We start from the raw sequence: 18,337 nt of genomic DNA on the forward strand, positions 1-18,337 counted from the left end.
ACTCTGCCAAGTAATGCTCTGAGCACGTTACAACTAATGTCTCGTCAACCCTTATGGCAGCCCTAAACAGTAGACAATGCAATAATGCTCTTTTAAGAAAACCAAGGCCCAGAAACATTAAATCACTTGGGGGCAACTGGATGGCTCAATCAGTTAAGCATCTGACTTCGGCTCAGGTGATGATCTTGGGGTCCTGGAATCAAGCCTTGTGTGGGGTTCCCCACTCAGTGGGGAGTCTGTTTGTCCCTCTCCCTCTGCCACTCCCCTGACTTGTGCACATGCCCTCTCTCTTACATAAATAAAATCTAAAAAAAAATTCTAGAAAAAAAATTATATATATACACATATATATACAAAATATATATTAAACCATTTGTTCCAAGCTATAGACCTATGACTTGGCCAGTTCTGTCTTATATAAAAGTTTATATTTTTGAATATTCTTTAGGCTACATCATTCCTCAATGAGTGTCTCTGGTGAAAAGATCATACATTTTAGTTTCTTGTAGACTCTTTATAAGCCCAGCACCTCAAATTAAATACATTTACCATATTGATTGCTTGATTTATTGATTGATTTAACAGTCCATAAGCTTGTCAGGCATGCACACTTCTTGTAGGTGAACTTTACTAGATCCAGGACTTTCCTTACAACTTTGAGAGGAGGGTAGCATGGATATTTATTGTGTCTACTTCTCAGGTGATAAAACTGAGGCCCAAAAGTCGTGGATTCACCCCCAATCCACAATGCACACTGTTGGACAGGTGATACCAAGATTCACCATCACATTCAACTTCGCCATTCCATTTGCAGCCTAGGGCTCGTGCCCCTAACAGAACAGGGAGAGAGGAGTTGGGGGGACTCACACCTTTGCAATATGGCAATTGGTTTGGCATCAAGCAGAAATGAGCATAGCCCGAATAGAGCTCTGTCAAAAACTGTTCACTGTACCCCAACAGCCAATGTGTTCTTTTTTAGGACTAGCATCACTGATGTTTTTGTGAGCTCTTTCATGAATAATTCATACATTCACGATGTCCACATAGCAAAACAAAACAATATAGGATGCTATACATTGAGATGTCTCTTTCCCAGCCTGTGTTCCCTTCCTGGTCCGTACAGATAACTGCTTTTCTTTCTTTCTTTCCTTCTTTCTTTCTTTTCTTTTTCTTCTTTCTTTTTTGTTTTCTTTTGGTCTTATTGGGGTTTCCCCAATAGCAGGCCCGAGACAAGGATTAGAGAGCAAGTAGCTTATTTGGGAGGTGATCCCGGGAAACACCGACAGTGGGTGGAGAAGTGAGACAGAGGAGGGAAAGAGCTGATACAGAGTGGCAGGTTGCCAGGGCGGGCATCTGGCACTTACTCCTGCTGGGAACCCCTGGGAGGCAGGAAGGAACTGATGCCTCAGAATTATCCATTTGTGGGGCAAGGGCGCTGAGGTATTTATCCACCAGCTCCCAGCATTGCTGATTGAGAGCCACTCCTGAGGTGGCAAGAAGAGATGAATAGCCCATGTCTTTCAGACTGCTGCACAGGTGGGCAAAGGAGACGCTGGCAAATAGAGAAAACCCTCCGGAAAAATGATGCAGGTACTGACCGCTAGAGGTCAGTCTGGCATGCACCAAGGTGACAAGGGCGAGGGGATATGGGTGGGCGCCAACAGCAATTGCCAACTCTGTAGGCTTCCAGTGTCTCTTTATACAAGCATAAGCAAATACGAATATAGTCTTCCATTATCCCCTTCCCTTTTGCTTCCCTTGCTTTTTCCATTTAATATATTCAGAAAATCTTACCAAATGAGTACATAAAGAGATTCCTCATTCTTTTTTTTTTTTTTTTTTACGGAGGCGAAGTATGCCATTGTGTGGCTTTACCACAGTTTATTCAGCAAGTGACCTGTGGACAAACACTGTCAGAGAGTGCTGCAGTGAACAGACCTTCTTGTAGGCGGGTCGTTTTGTTTTATTTTATTTTATTTTATTTTATTTTTTTAGAGAGAAGGAGCTTGCGAGCAGTGGGTGGAGGGGCAGAGGGAGAGGGAGGGAGAATCTTAAGCAGGCTCCACACTCAGCACAGAGCCCAATACAGGGCTCGATCTCACAACCCTGAGATCATGACCTGAGCCGAAACCAAGAGTCGGTCGCTTAACCAGCCGAGCCACCCAAGTGCCCCACAGTCCCTTTTAATACTCAGGAAAACCATTTAAGGTAGGTAGATTTATAATCCTCATTTTACAGATGAGTCTGAGGTTCAAGAGGTTAAGAGACTTGCTCAAAGCACACATCTGTGGAGAGCTGGACTCGGGTGAGATACTCCATGTAGAATGTGCTGGAACCCAGCCCCTGGCACGCAGTGAGCGTCTGTGAGTGTTCGCTGTTATCCTTGTCAGAGTCAGTACCTTGCCAGCCTTGCTGCCTCTCAGGTGAGGAGAGGTGCAGTAAGTAACCTTGACCTTCGTCAAACCGAGCCTGGAAACTGCCTCTGAACGTGTCCCGCTTGCCATACGCGGCCCTTGCGTCTCCTTCCCACCCTCCTCCTCTGCCTGCCTGCCAGCATTCTGCCCACCTCCAGCCAGACGGAGGTTCCTCAACAGGGCCATCCCTTTACCTCCTGGTCTTGGCACAAGCTGTCCCTTCTGCCTGAAAGCCTCTTAAGCCTCTCCACCTCACTTCTCCACCTGCCCAAGACCTACTCATCCTATACACCTGGGGTTACAAACCCGCCTGTTGCAGGAAGCTTTCCCCGACCACCGTGCGAAACCTTTCTCACACGGCATATTGTACCTGCCTGTTGACTTAGGTTCCCTCGTCATTACCCTGCGACTTCCTTCTAGGCTTGCTGTTGCATTCCTAGAGGTGAGCAACCTCACAACCAGGTGGAACCCAATTAATGTTTGCTGAACAGATGAATGGCTCCAGAGCAAAAGCCCTAGTAGACAGTGTCAGAGTCAGGGAGACTGTACGGCCCAAGACACGGAAACACTCAAAGGATCTGCAGGTGACGCTTGGTCCGGGTGATTCCAGTGTTGCCAGAAAGGGCTTGGAAATTCACGTTTTTCAGGACCAGGTAAGACAACTGACAAGCGCTGGTCTGCTACATCCTGCCCCAGGTCTAGAAGCTTAGATTCTTCATCGGGGACCACATTTCTTTAGAGTTCAGGAACCACCAAACCTGTAGGAGCCAGCAGGTGGACTGAAGGCTGTTCTCTCTATAAATAAAGGGCCCTGATCCACTGTGTCACCCACAGGGTATCCTCCTCCAGGAAGTCATCTCATCGGTTCATATTCTAATCCGTGAAGGGGAGGGGCTGGGTGTGGGAGCAGAAAGGAAAGAAGAGGAAGTGAAGATCGGGGTAGTGGTTATTAACATTTTCAACGAAAACCGTGCCCTAGTGACTTTAACGAGTTCCCTTTTTTTTTTTTCATTTTCATTTTAAAAGTCACATATGCTGACGGGACCGTAAATTGATATGGTCACATCAGAAAAAGTCTGGCAGTTCCTCGGAACGTTGAGGGTGAACTTATGCTATGATCCAGCTAGTCCTCCCCCACGCTGCACGTCTCACACTTACCGCACATGAGGGTCACGGGGGAATCTTGTTAAAATGCAGATTCTGGGCGTGGAGCAGCTTACACACAAGAACCACGAAACCTGTGTAAGAATGTTCCCAGCCACGTTGCTCATAATTACCAAAGTGGAAACCACCCTTTGGCAGCGAAGGTGTAAAATGGGGTAAATTCGTGTGGAGCTTATGCAAGAGTGAAAATCCAGTGCAGGGACACCTGGGTGGCTCAGTCGGTAAAGCCTCTGCCTTCGGCTCAGATCATGATCCCAGAGTCCTGGGATCGAGCCCTGCATCAGGCTCTTTGCTCAGTGTGGAGCCTGCTTCTCCCTCTGCCCCTCCCCCCAACTCCTACGCACGTGTGTGCACGCTCTCTCTCTCTGAAAGTCTTTAAATAAATAAATAAATAAATAAATAGAAGTTGGACCTTTAAAAAAAAAAAAGAAAGAAAAGAAAATCCAGCGCAGCTGCCTGCAACTCCACGGCGCATCTCACAAACTTAAAGAAGCAATGGAAGGAATATTAGCCATGCAGTTCCAAAAGCCGCAAAACTAAACACCATTATTTAGGTGACAAAACCACTGTTTTTTTTTTAATTGAAGCATCATTGATGCACAGTGACAAAACTATTTTTAAATAAGAATTACACAAAATTGGAGCTAGTGGAAGAAGTTGGCAGAAGGCAGGAGAAGCTAATGGATGGGAACATGTGAAGAGTTGCTTTGGTACTAAGAATGTTCTAGACCTTAAGTTGTTGGTGGCTGCAAGGGTGTTTGTTTTAGTCCATAAATTGCACATTTGTGTTTTATACACTCTTGTGAGTGTGCCAGATTTTATGATTTAAAATTTTTTAACTTAAGAGATTTTTAACTTAAGAGATTGCCAAAAAGTGTATATCAAGATGTCATTCAGACAACTGTTGTTCTGTCCCCAGGAATAATTCATGTTACCAGTTCCCCTGTCTCATCTGTACTCACGTGTGTCTGTATGTCTGTGTGTTAAATTTAATAGAGAGGTGCTGTTATATATTATGTTTTTACTATGCTATTTTGTGTATGTATGTATGTATGTATGTAAAACACATACACACACAGTAGCATAATTTGTATACTGTTCTGTCCTTTGAATAGTTCACTTAACATATCTTGAAGAAGATTGCATATCAGTGCACAAGGAAATACATCATTCTCCATTATGGTCATACAGAACGTATTCCATTGTATGACAGAACCATAATTTAGTTAATTATTTTAACTATTGCTTTTTAACTCTTTAACTTTTTCACGGTCAAGCAGTGTGGTAATCCATTCCCTATTTTTTTTAAAAGGAGATAATACTAAGGATCACGTCTTTTTTTTTTTTTTTTTAGTTTTTTTAAAATGTCATTTATTTGCGAGAGCGAGCATGAGCAGAGTGGGGAGTGGAGGGGCAGAGGCAGATGGAGAAGCAGGCTCCCCAGTGAGCAGGGAGCCCGATGCGGGGCTCGATCCCAGGACCCTGAAGGGATCACGTCCTCTTAAACAGACATGGGACACAGACAGGCTCTCCAGTCCTTCCTCCCTCAAACTACTATCCGGCCACCATCTTGCTTAACACATAGCCAGTGTGTACCCTTCCAGTACCTTTTACTTTCCATTGAAAGCATATATGGATTTGAATAGATGTTTAATTCTATCTGTGTGGAACTTGCTTTTTCTTCAGCGCAGTGTATCTGGAACTCTAGCCATGTGTGTGTTCATAAATCTGGTGACTACTTTTATTTGCTGCCTGGTAGTCCGTGGTATGGCTAAACCTTAGTTTAACCTAGCCAGTCCCCTGTTGTTGGGCAGTTAGGTTATTTCTCAATGGCTTTTTTTTTTTTTTTTTTTTACTATGATGGTGGCGTTGCCACAAACATCCTTGGACACGCTCCCTTGTGTGCACGGGCAGACATTTCTCTGGAGAATAGATGGAAAGCAGAATTGATAGATCACTGGCACTTTATTGCCAAACTGCTCTCCGAAGCGGTGATAAACATTCACGCTCTCACCAGCAATGCATTAGAAGACCGAACTCCCTGTGCTCTTGCTAACGGTAGATGTTACCAGCATTCTTAATTTTTCTTGATCTGATAGGGAGAAAAAAGAGAGGAATTTATGGTTATTTAATATTCATTCCTTCATAACTAGTGAGGCTGAATACCTCTTCACAGGTTGGTTGCCCAGAATCTGCTTTTAACATCACCAGATCATTCTTCTGCACATTAAGGTCTGAGAAGCACTGAAATCACAATCCGCTCCTTAACAAGGTCCCCAGGTGATCTGCACTCATGTTAAATTTTGAGACACACTGGAGTCAGAATCTGCATTTAACCAGGTCCCCAAGTGATTCTCATGAGCAGTAAGTGTGAGAAGTGCAGCGTGGGGGAGGAATAGCTGGATCATGACATATGTGCACCTTTGCTAATATGTGTGCATTTAATCTTCCCTGTTCAGACAAGATAAAAATGGTATTTCAAGTTATTTTAACTTGCATTTCTTTCATCATAAGTGAGCTCAGACTTTTTTTTCAACTTTTTACAAGACATATTTTTTTTTCTGGGAACAAACTAGTCACTGATGCTTCTTACTTTGCTTCAAACGTGCCAAAGCTAATCTTCTTAGAACCTTTGCTTGTTACCTCCCTCAGAAATGCTCTCTCTCTGGTTCTTCCCATGGCTGCCTATTACATCAGGTTTTAGCCCAAAGGTCACTTCTAGCCAAAGTCAGCTACCCTCCCCCATACCACCCAGTCACTCTTGGTTCACGCCACCCCATGTCATCTTGATTGTGGCACTCATCCTTATCTGAAATGACCTCATGCACTCATTCATTCATTCATTCATTCTCTGGCTGCCCTGCTGGGTCTTGTTTGTCTTGCATATCACTCTGTACCCCACACCTGGAACAGAGCCAGGCAATAGTGTGAGCTCAAAAAATTATCAGTTGAACAAATAAATTCCTGGCAGAGAAAGAAGTCAGATTTGCTCCTGTCTGCCTTTACACCCTCTTTGGGAATCATTTATACCTGGATAAACATTTATTCATTCATTCATTCCTATATCCATAGTGGAGAAAGGTAGTGGAAACGACAGAAGTCAGATGAGCAATGCCTTTTTCTCTTAAGAAAGCAATTACTTGGGGCGCCTGGGTGGCTCAGTCGTTAAGCGTCTGCCTTCAGCTCAGGTTGTGATCCCGGGGTCCTGGGATCGAGCCCCGCATCGGGCTCCCTGCTCCGCAGGAAGCCTGCTTCTCCCTCTCCCACTCCCCCTGCTTGTGTTCCCTCTCTCGCTGTATCTCTCTCTGTCAAATAAATAAAATCTTTAAAAAAAAAAAAAGAAAGCAGTTACTTGAGCAGTATTAAATGAGTCCCTTTGAATTCCTCATTTAATATTCATATATTGGGGTGCCTGGGTGGCTCAGTCAGTTAAGCATCCAACTCTTGAGTTCTGCTCAGGTCATGAGCTCAGGGTTGTGAGATCGAGCCCCATGTCGGGCTCTGCACTGAGCATGGAGCCTGCCTAAGATTCTTGCTCTCCCTCGCCCCTCCCCAACCCCCCCCCACCTCATGCTCTCTCTCTAAAAAAATAATACACATATATTGAAACTGGTATGAAAGCATAGAAAATCTGCAACTCAGAAGGGTTGGGTGAAGTCAACACAGGTTGGTTTGCTTCCAATTTATTTCCATGGACAACAATATCTGTGCCTAGTTAATTGGAACCACCAATTCTGGATTAGTGTGAGCTATTATACATGATAACTATTATAGTAAACTAATACATTTACTCTGTTATTATAGTCATGGTGAACACGTAGGGAGTACGGCTCACCACTAGACATTGTACTTTGTCCTTTGCCTAGAGAAATCTATTCATCCCTGTAACCGCCCTAGTTATATTAGCATTGCCATTTTATTGTTGAGAAAACTGGAGTGCACAGCAGCTTTCCCAAGGCCACACGGTCACAAAGCCAGGATTCCAACTCACATTGGCTCTAAAGTAATGTTATTTACATTTTACTGCTTCTCAATCTTTATAATGCTTTATAAAGAGATCTAGAGGGGGGCGCCTGGGTGGCTCAGTTGGTTAAGCAACTGCCTTCGGCTCAGGTCATGATCCTGGAGTCCATGGATCGAGTCCCGCATCGGGCTCCCTGCTCAGCGGGAAGCCTGCTTCTCCCTCTGACCCTCCCCCGTCTCATGCTCTCTCTATCTCATTCAATCTCTCAAATAAATAAATAAAATCTTTAAAAAAAAAAGAGAGATCTAGAGGGATGAGGAGAATCTTGTATAATTTAGAGGTGCACTGTTTATCTCTTGGCAAAAGACTTAAGTTATCAAAATCACAGAGATTTTCCATTTTTCCTTTAAAAAGTGACAAGCATTGAAAATTTGACTTTTTCTTGAAGGGGACTACCTAACAATCATTAAAAAAAAAAAATCAGGATGAAGATGATATATAAAGAATGAGAAAGTAACTCATTTCTAGAGAAACATCCTGTGGTGAAAATATTTTGAAATGCATGTTTGGCCACGGTTTCCGTGTTCTGTGATTGTGTTGCTGAAGGACGATGAAAAGGTGTCACCTCATTCTGCGTGTTTAAACTTAGCAATAGAATTTTCTGATTTGTTTAAACATTGTCCAAACGGTGGGTTTGAAATCCATCTGTTAAAGATGTAGTGATGCGCCCTCTTCAGTTTAATAGGCAAAAGCTGATTATCAGGGAAGATGAAAATTTACAAGCTGGATTTCAAAAAACAGTCCACTTGTATAATTGGTGAATGGGATTGGAGGAGAATTGTGACTTATAGCCAATGAATGATACCCTGCTTTCACTTAGATCTCTAATCTATGAGTTATAATTGTAATTTTTTTTTAAGTAAGCTCTATGCCTAACGTGGGGCTTGAACTCACAGCCCGTAGATCAAGAGGCGCATGCTCTACCGACTGAGCCAGCCAGGCGCCCCTATATTTTTTTTCAATTTTTCGGTTACGACCCTTGAAGTCAAGCCATTAAAACCAAACGTAATGAATTTAATTTACAGCCATAACTTTGAACAGATGTATTAAAGAGTATTACAACGCCTCCAAAAAATGAAACAAATTTAATCAGTTGCTGTCCTTTTGTGAAAAATAAATTTTGCTTTGTTTTTTGTTGAAACCGTACATGCAGGGAAAATGCAAATCAAGACCATAGTGAAGTATCATTGTATATTAATTCGACATCTGATAATACTGGGTATAGGAAAGGATGTGGCTCCGCAGTATTTCTTACTTTGCTGGCGGAAATGTAAATTGGTGCCACCATTTTGGCATAATCTCTTAAACAATCACCTACAATCCAAAAATGTGTACATTCACTTAACCTCTGACACTTTTTAGAAGGATCATAGATCATACCCACACAGTTCAGAAAGACGATACAACCCAAGTGCCCAACAAGAGGGCAGATGTATAAACTGTGCTATTTTCACACCATAGAACATTACACATCAGTCAGACGAACGACAGTGACAGCAATTTGGATGACTTTAGCAATATAATAAATGAAGGGGGATTCCTAGAAAATTACACACCCTTTTTAAGTTCTTTAAAAATTAAAATTGTGTTTTTTAAGATTACATGTAGATGCAAAAGAGCTTGCTGAAAAGATAAAGCAAAGGAATGAAGTATGTGGGGTTTAGGTTGATGGCTGTATCAGAGAGATGTAGGTTATGGTTATGCTCCCAGTTTTGAGTGGTGGGTTCCCTGGTATTTATTATATCCTAAGAAGCCTGGGAACAAACAAGCAGCCAAACAAACATAAGCCAGCAATGGATCAGTAATGACCAGGTGTCATGTACCAAGGATTAATCCAATTGTGTGCACCTGAACTGACAAAATGCTATCTAAATATTAAATATATAAACACCTGTACACACCTCAGGCAATCTAAAGGGGTATCAGATATCTCCCATCCTTCTGGCTGGGTTTGCTTCCCCAGAGGCAACCACTGTCCCCGCCTGCTTATCCAGTATCCTCCTGAGACTTTCCAGGAGACGCGATAAACATAAGCACAGACATAGGTTTTCAAATGGCTTTCTGTATATATGTAGCTACATGCACATCCTGGAGAAAAGTTTAAAAGTTGTTTAAAAAAAAAAGTGCTCTAAGATTTAACCTTGGATTGCTTGGCTGGCTCAGTGGGGAGAGCCTGCGACTCTTGATCTCCGGGCGGTGAGTTCAAGCCCCACGTTGGGGGGTAGGAATTACTTTTCTAAAAAGTCGTAAGTAAATATATAAATAAATTAACCTTGAGTGACATCACCTGGCATTACACAACCATCCCTAAAATCCATTCACCATGTGAAAATCAGCGGGAAGTTGGAGAAAAACAACTCAAGTTTTTGAGAAATGTAAAACTCGTCTTCTTGCAGGCCCTGCCCTAGGATTTGCTAACGGTAACCCCACAAAAGGCGAGTTACAGGCGACTGTTGAACCCCAAGGGGCGGCCCAAGCCACAGCGCCAACTGTCAGCAGGGCGCTGTTAAATACACGGACGCCCAAGCCTCTGCCCCCACGGATTTAGAGCCGAACCTGGGTCTTTTCTAGCAAGGGCCCCCACGTGATTCGCAGGTTTGGGCAAGCTTTGGGCATAGCCCCGCCTTAAGCAATTCCCCAATTTGTAGAAAGTAAACACCTGAGGGATGTAGGTGGCTTCCTTGCTCCCTGTTGGATGTCGTTCACCTGGTGCAAGGAGGGGTTTCCCCCCTCCCCCGGGTCTCATCAAGGTTCCAGCCAGTCTGAGCATGAAAGCCAATTAGCTCACCCCCCCCGACCACGCCCCAGTCACCTGCTGGGCGGGCCCACGCCCCTGTTGGCCCGGAGGCTTCCCGCGCGTGTGGTCTTAGACCTGGAGCGCCCGAGTCACCGCGCGAGGGATGGGGTGGGGCTTGGGGGTGCCGTATAGAAATACAGATTACTGGGCCATGCCGCCTGAAGCCAAAACTTTCGGAATCTCCATTTTTAATGGGCTCCTCAGTAGAGCGGTTCATCTGCAGTCGGAGACTCTCTGGGCTCATTTAAATTTTAAATGCGAAGATGCTGGAGGTCGTTCTTCTCAACCTTGGCTGCACATCAGAATAACCTGGGGAGCTTAAAAAAAAAAAAACCAATGCCGAGGTTTCCGCCCAGACTAATTGAGTCAGAATCTAAAAACACAGCCTGTGCGGCCGCAGCGGCATCACCTGGGAGCTCGTTAGAAATACCGAAGCTCAGGCCCCACCCCAGACCCACTGAGTCAGAATCTGCATTTTAACGAGATCCCCAGTGATTCGAGCGCACATGAAAGTTGGAGGAGAGCTGTGCTTCTGAAATTTTAATGGGCAAACGAATCACCTGGGGATCTCGTTAAAATGCAGACACGGTTTCTCAAACTTGAATGTGCATGCGAATCACCTGGGGAGCTTGTTAAAATGCAGATTCTGATTCAGCGGGTCTGGGGTGGAGCCCGAGAGTCTGCATTTCTAACGAGCTCTCAGGTGGTGTGGGCTGCAGGGGCGCGGACTACGCTTTCCCCCGACCCCCGAGGTCTTGGCTCCGGGCCAATCAGCTGTCAGGGTTCTTGATAAATCGTCCTGCTCGGTTGAGGAGCAGGATTGCCAGGACATGCGCGCTCCAGCCGGGGAAGCGGGGGGGTAATTTCCGAACTCCGGGAAGCGGTTGTGGGAGGCAGGCCACTCGCCGCGACTCGCCGGGGGCCGCGCTCCTCTCGCCATGTCGCGGCGCAAGCAGGCCAAGCCTCAGCACCTCAACTCCAAGGAGCCGCCGCCCGCGCGCCGCGAGTTCGCCGAGGCTGGCCCGGGGACGGCGGGGGGTCCGGGTGAGTAGCGCTGCGGACGCCCCGTCTGGGGGCTGCCGACAGTTTCTCGGACTGTCCCGGGACCCGCGCGGATGCGGGGCTCCGGGCGTGGAAGGGTGGGGTGAAGCCTCCAACGCGAGGGCTGGGGCTGGGACCTCGGCGCCCCGGCCCTACGCCTTTGTAAGTTACACCTCCTTGTAAATTTCCTCTCTGCGGGTAAACTATGCGGCTGCCCCAGGCGCTAGTAAATCGCGGTTCCTCTCCCAAACACGCTGGGAAGATGCTCCGAGACCCCTTCGGAGGGCCCTCTTCGGGGCGCGCCGGCACCCGGGTCCCCGACCTCCTTGGTGCTGGCCTGGGGTGGCGCGCCTGGAGGGTGGGCGTTCTGAGAGACCCGCGTCTGGGACTAGGGGGGATGTCTGAGTTTTCGCCTGGCTCTGGAGCTAGGTGATGGCGAGGGCAACGGCGATGAACAAGCGGACAGGATTCTAGTCCTTCTCCAGTTTATGGCTGAGTGGGGTCGAGAAAGACGGCCCTCGAGACAGAATGGGGAGGTGTAAGGTGCGTTAGGGGTGAGCGGCGGAAGCAGACCTCATGAAGCTGGGAAAGGAGAGATGGGAGGGGGAGGGGGAGGGGGCATTTCAAATGCGTTGTCCAGGGAGGGCCTCGCGGAGGTGGGTATCATCGAGTAAAAACCCGAAGGTTGTGAGAGGCTTGGAGATGCCTGGGGGGAGAGCATTCCAAGCAGAAGGAACAGCAAGTGCAGAGGCCGGGGACGTCAGCAAGGCTGCAGCATTGGGGGGCGGGGGGGGCGCACATGAGGTCGGACAGATGATAGGTGCCCTAGGGACTCCAGTAAGGACTTTGCCTTTTACTTTAGGACCCTTTTACTTTAAATGAGGCTTTGGAGGGAAGGGTGTGTCGAGCAAACCACTGCCACGGTCGGACTTTGCGGGCTGACTTGGCCGCCAAGTGGCTGGTGGAGGGGGTCCGGGTGACGCGCAGAGGCTCCGGACTACCCTAAGTCCTCAGGGCAGTATTTCTCACCCTGTGGTCAGTGGAGCCTCCGTTTCTGACGAGCCTGCAGGTGGGCAGCTTTGCTAACTCGCTAAATTCCTCAGTCCACCCTTAGGCACCGCCCCCATTGGAATCTCTGGGGCGAGGTGGGGTTGGGGAATCTGCATCTCTAAGGCGCTTCCCTTCTGATTCTTGCCCTCAGATTAAGATAACCTAAATTCCCGCTCGATCTCCTCTCCACCCCCCTCCCACTCCACCGCCGCAGTTAACTGATAACCTCCTAGTTCCCAGTGAACTTTTTTTCTCCCTCTCCCCTGCGTTCCTTCGGCCCAGAAAGGGAGCTGGGGGATCTCGGGGGTCTCTGCGAATAAGCCTCAGACTTCCAGCAGTGCCAGGTCGGTCTGCTGGGCTTTGATGACCACCCGCCCAAGGAGGGTAGTGGAGGGGAGAAGTGTAACGAAGCTACTTTGGAAACAATAGTACCTAAAACTAAAATTGGGCTGGATGGAACTACCTTTTAACCGAAAGACCATAACTACCTTTGTGCCCAAAGACTATAATGGACACAGGTTGCAACGGGAGGGTCTCCCGGGGGGGGGGGGAACCGCAGGGCCCCTGCTGATCCTCCATAAAGGAGGAGCTGGAGAGTGTTATTGGGGGTGTTGAATCTTGGGGGAAAGCAACTATAAAAGACAGTAACCTGAATGACCCCTGGCTGTTGCGTGAGGGCCCTGGGCTCCTTTTGTTCTTGCATAGCTGCTGTGAAGATGCCTCCTTTGGAGACGCCCTCTGTTTAGAAGACTTAGGGTGTTCTGCATTGTGAGGTACTCGGAGTGCCCCCTGTGGGAGCAGGGTACAATCAGAATTAAGTGCCCGCCACTCTGTAGAGAAAAAGCAACCTTCCAACTGATGTTGTGTTTCCTCCTGCATTTTGGGTCTGTCCAGCTGAACAAAGGCCCACCTTCTTTTTGAGGTTCGTTTAGGCTTCCCCCATCCCACAGTTAGCAGGGGTGGGCCACTATTAATTTGCAAATGGCTTTGCAACTCAAATAGGTTTTGGAAGAAATAAAATGGAGCCGGTCAATTGGTAGACTTCAGTCATGACCAGTTTAAAAAAAAAAAAAAACACCTGAGGGTAACCTTATAAAAGGAACAGTGGTTTTTCATAGGGTTAAAATGCCCACTGTACTAAATTGGGTTCTATCATGTGGCTCACCCCCACTTTCAGACTAGAAGGGTCTCTGTCCCAGCTGTACCATTTTCAGGAGAGAGTGGGCTTCCAGACTGGCTTGGTTTCCTGGATGTTTAAAAGTAAGGAAGTCTCCTTGGGAGGCCCTTCATGCCACTCCACATTCTACCTGGGTGACCCTTTCTAGTATTAGATAGTTCTGTTTTAAGACTTTGAGAGCGGGGGGCGGGCAGAGGGAGAGGAAGAAGCAGATTCCTCCCTGAGCAGGGAGATCATGACCTGAGCTGAAGGCAGATGCTTAACCAACTGAGCCACCCAGGTGCCCCTAGATAGCCTTTTTTTTTTTTTGGCTTTAACACAGCAATTTCTTCTGCCTGTTTCCAAGTTTTCATGGCACAATGCATTTCCCTCCCTTGCAGAATCTGGTGGTCACGTGTACCCATCAATGAACAAAATCAATGTTTATATAGTGTTATGTACCAGGTCCTCTTACGTATACTAAAGGATTTAATCTTCACCTAAACCTAGGAGAGAAGAGCCATGATCCCCATTTTAGATGTAGAAATTGAGGAACAGGGAAGTTGAGTAACTTCTCCGGGGTCACACAGCTAATAAATGATAGAACTGAAATTTGAAACTTAGCCCTGGCTTTCCAGTCAGCTCCCCAAACCACTGTGCCTTACAACCTCTCACTTAGATTTCACTTTTCAATCTTTCTTGGTTTCTCTGGGATTAAAAATCCTTAAGAGTTTGATGGTTTTCTTTAATACAAATTGCTAAGTAGTGCAGGGTTTTGGGTTTTCCTCTGAGGAGCATAATGATGGGCTTCATTCAGATCTGGCCAGTGGGGGTTCTGATCAGCTGAACACTTCTAGCCCTGCAACCTTCAGCATCTCTGAACCAGTTTCCCTTCTCACAGAGAAGGTTTCAAAAGTGTGGTTGCCAGATCATCATCATCTGGAACTTCTTAGAAATGAAAAATGACCAGCTCTACCCCAGATCCACTGAATCAATTTCTAAAGGTGGAGCCCAAGCCACCTGAGCCTTAACAAGCCCTCCAGGTAATGCTAATGCACCTGTTTGAGAAGCAGTGTCTTAGTGGTGGGCTACTCCTATTTTTAATGTGCACAGGAATCACCTGGGGATCTTGTTAAAGTGCAGATTGATTCTGTCGGCTGGGACCTGAGGTTCTGCATTTCTAACAAGCTTCCATGTTATGCTGATGTTAGAGCTCTGGGGATCACCCTTCAAGTAGCAAGGGCTTGGAGTATATGATGGAATTGCTGGGCAGGGCTTCAAAAGTGCAAGTTCCTGGGATTTACCCGTAACCACCCTCACCCCAGGTTATCTGGGGTGAGCCCTGGGAAGCTACATTTAAAACCCACAATTCATGTGACTCAGATACAGGTGTGGGGGCTCTCCTGTACGTTGTAGGATGTTTAGCAACATCCCTGGCCTCTACCCGCTAGATGCCACAGTCCCCTGTGTGTGCACATATGACCATCAAAAATATCCCCAAAGGGGCGCCTGGGTGGCTCAGTCGTTAAGCGTCTGCCTTCGGCTCAGGTCGTGATCCCGGGGTCCTGGGATCGAGCCCCGCATCGGGCTCCCTCCTCGGCGGGAAGCCTGCTTCTCCCTCTCCCACTCCCCCTGCTTGTGTTCCCTCTCTCGCTGTGTCTCTCTCTGTCAAATAAATAAAAATCTTAAAAAAAAAAAAAAAAAAAATGCCTGGGTGGCTCAGTCGGTTGAGCGTCCGTCCGACTCTTGATTTCGGCTCAGGTCATGATCTCAGGATTGTGAGATCGAGGATCACCTCGGGCTCCGTGCTCAGCCCTGAGTCTGCTTAAGATTCTCTCCCTCTGCCCTTCTCACTGCTCACCCTCTCGTCCCCTCTCTCTCAAAAAAAAAAAAAAAAAAAGTACCTTAAAAAGAATGAGGCTTTAAAAACTATCCAGAGGGGCGCCTCGGTGGCTTAGTCATTAAACGTCCGCCTTCAGCTTGGATCATGATCCCAGGGTCCTGGGATTGAGCCCTGCATCGGGCTCCCTGCTCGGCGGGGAGCCTGCTTCTCCCTTTCCCACTCCCCCTGCTTGTGTTCCCTCTCTCGCTGTGTCTCTCTCTGTCAAATAAATAAAATAAAAATCCCCAAGCATTCCCAGATAACCCCTGGGGGCAAAATTACCCTTAGTGGAGAGCCACAAGATTCGGTCACTTGTTCAGACCCTGTTAAGGGGCTTTGAGCACCACCACTATTCAGATGGGACCTCTGCGATCCTTTATTCCTGAATTGTGTTTACAAGCACAGGCTGGGTGATGTACTGAGAATTTACATTGTTCTCTTAACCCTGCAGCTCTGCGGCAGGTCCATGATCCTTTTTCAAAGGAGTAAACGGAGGCTCAGAAAGGTTAAGTGTCAGTTAGCAAGTAGCTAAGCAAGCCCTGTGCCTAAGAGCTAAAGCCCACACCAATGTGTTCATTCGCTTCTCACGGTAAGAGGTTTACCCTGGCAAACCTCTCACTGAAAACGGAATCCACCCTCTACCTGGAGCGAAAACAGTCCCAGCCTTTGGCCCATAATTTATCAGTATCTTTTTAAGACTTCAGGCATTGATAGCACCTCTTTATTCCTTGGATTTAAATCTGTTTGGAGAGAAATCACTTTATAATCTTTTGGGAACGCTTGGGTTTTGTTACAGAAATGTTTAAACCTCCACATTAGATTGGACCACATGAAACTATCTGACCATTTTGGCCCACAAAAACATCAGTTTCGCATGGTTCTACCCTAATAACAGAACATGATGCCACGAACTCCCATGTACCTGGAGCTGGGCTTCGACAATTAATGACACAGGGCCAGGCTTGTTTCTTCTGTCCAGCTATTCCCCTGCCCTGAAGTATTTCGGAGCATCCGATATCTATACAACTTGTAAATATCCATCCCTAAATTATGAGAATGCGCTTTAAAAACTCTTAATTTCATCTTCACACCCCCCCCCAAAAAAAAAAAAACACTTTAGCGTTCATGCTTGTCATGGTCTTAAATGGCTTACGATATGTTTAAATCGGGATCCAAGTAACCTCCTGATACCGCAAGTCGTATCTTTGAGTTTGGTTTTTTCCCCTTCATCTTTAAGTGATTTGCTGAAACAGTGGCATTTTGTCCAGGAGACCATTGGTGCTTGAAATACGGTCTGTGTCCTACTGAATGGAGACAAAACAAATTCAGAAATCGAGTAAGCTTTGAAAAATAGCTTGACATTGCTGGACCAGCCTTCTTTCATCTCTAATGTTGGGTCTTTTTTTTTTTTGTATTTCATTTGTAATTTGCATTATATTATAAAAATAGCAGCCTGTGATGGATCGGAAAATCTTTTACAAACTAAGTTTTCAGTAGGTCATTTGAGAAGCCCCCGTTACAAAGTTTTGCAGCCTGGGTCTTGCCAGTTGAGTCTGTCCTGTTTCCACGTCCCTTGTCCCCTGTATTTTCTGGAAGTTGGTAGTTCAAGAAAGCACTTCTGTAAGGCCAAAGTGTACGTGGCTTTCCATTTTTAATGTTTTTGTTTTGTTTCTTGTTTTTTTGTTTGTTTTGGGAGAGGTGATGAAGGGAGGTAAAACAATCCTGCTTATATTGTAAGACTTACCATGGTGGTGGTTTTCGAGAAATTAACACTTCTTTTTGTCTCCATTTCAGCTTCAGAATTAGAAGATAATGTTCCCAAACCAACGTGTCCCTCCACGGACAGCAGTGATGCCCAGAAAGCCCCTGCCTTGGCGCTTCCCTCAGCGTCCAAGGAACAAACGGTGACGCTTGGAGAAAGGACCTTCAACTGTTGCTATCCAGGTGAAACATGAACTTGAACGCGCAGAGCCCCGTCTCTGTACCGGGCGCTGGCGGGCAAGCTCTGCCTGTTTCACCTGCTGAGTCCTGGCCCCGCTCCGCGCAGTCACCGCGCAGGCACATTCCGTGTGTTCTAAGCATCCTGTGGCGTCCGAGCTCGGCTGGGCTTCCCAGAACTTCAGGTTTATAGGAGCTTCCTTTTTGAGGCGCTATTTTAAGAAAAGCTGGATTTTTTTTCTTCTAGGTTGCCACTTCAAAACTGTTCATGGCATGAAAGATTTGGACCGCCATCTGAGAATCCACACGGGTAGGTGTCCGTTTGTTTGTGCGAAACTTTAATGTTGAAAAGAAGGAAATGGATGAGAATTTAAGTGCTGACACGTAGTGGTGGGCAGGACAGAAACGGTCTCTGCCTCATGAAATGGTCTGGTGGGGTGGGCTGGGACCTAAAAAGTCATGGGGGGTGGGGGCTGTCCTGGGAGAATCGGTCGTAGATGGGATCGAGGCTATTTCTGAAAGGCTTTCTGAAGAAGATTCTTGCCTTAAACTATAAAAGGTGGATAAGTAATTAGACAAGACCAGGAACATTCCAGCAGAGGGAACAGCAGGTGCAAAGGCTTGGAAGAGGTGAGCTAGTTGGAGAGGTTGGTGAGGACGGGCTACAAAGAGGCCTTGTGGCCCTAGTAAACCTCAGATAAGGTTGTGGCCGTCTGGGTGGCTCCGTCGGTTAAGCGTCTGCCTTGACTCAGGTCATGATTCCAGAGTCCTGGGATCAAGCTCCGGGTTGGGCTCCCTGCCCAATGGGGAGTCTGCTTCTCCCTCTCCCTTAGCCCCCTACCCCCATTTGAGCATTCTTGCTCTCTCTCGC

General features: G+C 46.7%; 1 protein-coding gene across 1 annotated transcript; it reads left to right on the forward strand.

Moving 5' to 3' along the window:
- Positions 1 to 11,327: 11,327 nt before the first annotated feature.
- Positions 11,328 to 18,282, forward strand: LOC145723779 (zinc finger protein 64-like). The gene is made up of 3 exons (XM_081832574.1): positions 11,328 to 11,443; positions 17,323 to 17,472; positions 17,714 to 18,282. Exons 1-3 carry the CDS (start codon positions 11,338 to 11,340, stop codon positions 17,806 to 17,808), a joined length of 351 nt encoding a protein of 116 aa, XP_081688700.1. The 5' UTR covers positions 11,328 to 11,337; the 3' UTR covers positions 17,809 to 18,282.
- Positions 18,283 to 18,337: the final 55 nt, after the last annotated feature.

This window comes from Leptonychotes weddellii, chromosome 10 (genome assembly GCF_054177405.1).
Source record: "Leptonychotes weddellii isolate Sample4059 chromosome 10, ASM5417740v2, whole genome shotgun sequence".
Taxonomy (NCBI): domain Eukaryota; kingdom Metazoa; phylum Chordata; class Mammalia; order Carnivora; family Phocidae; genus Leptonychotes; species Leptonychotes weddellii.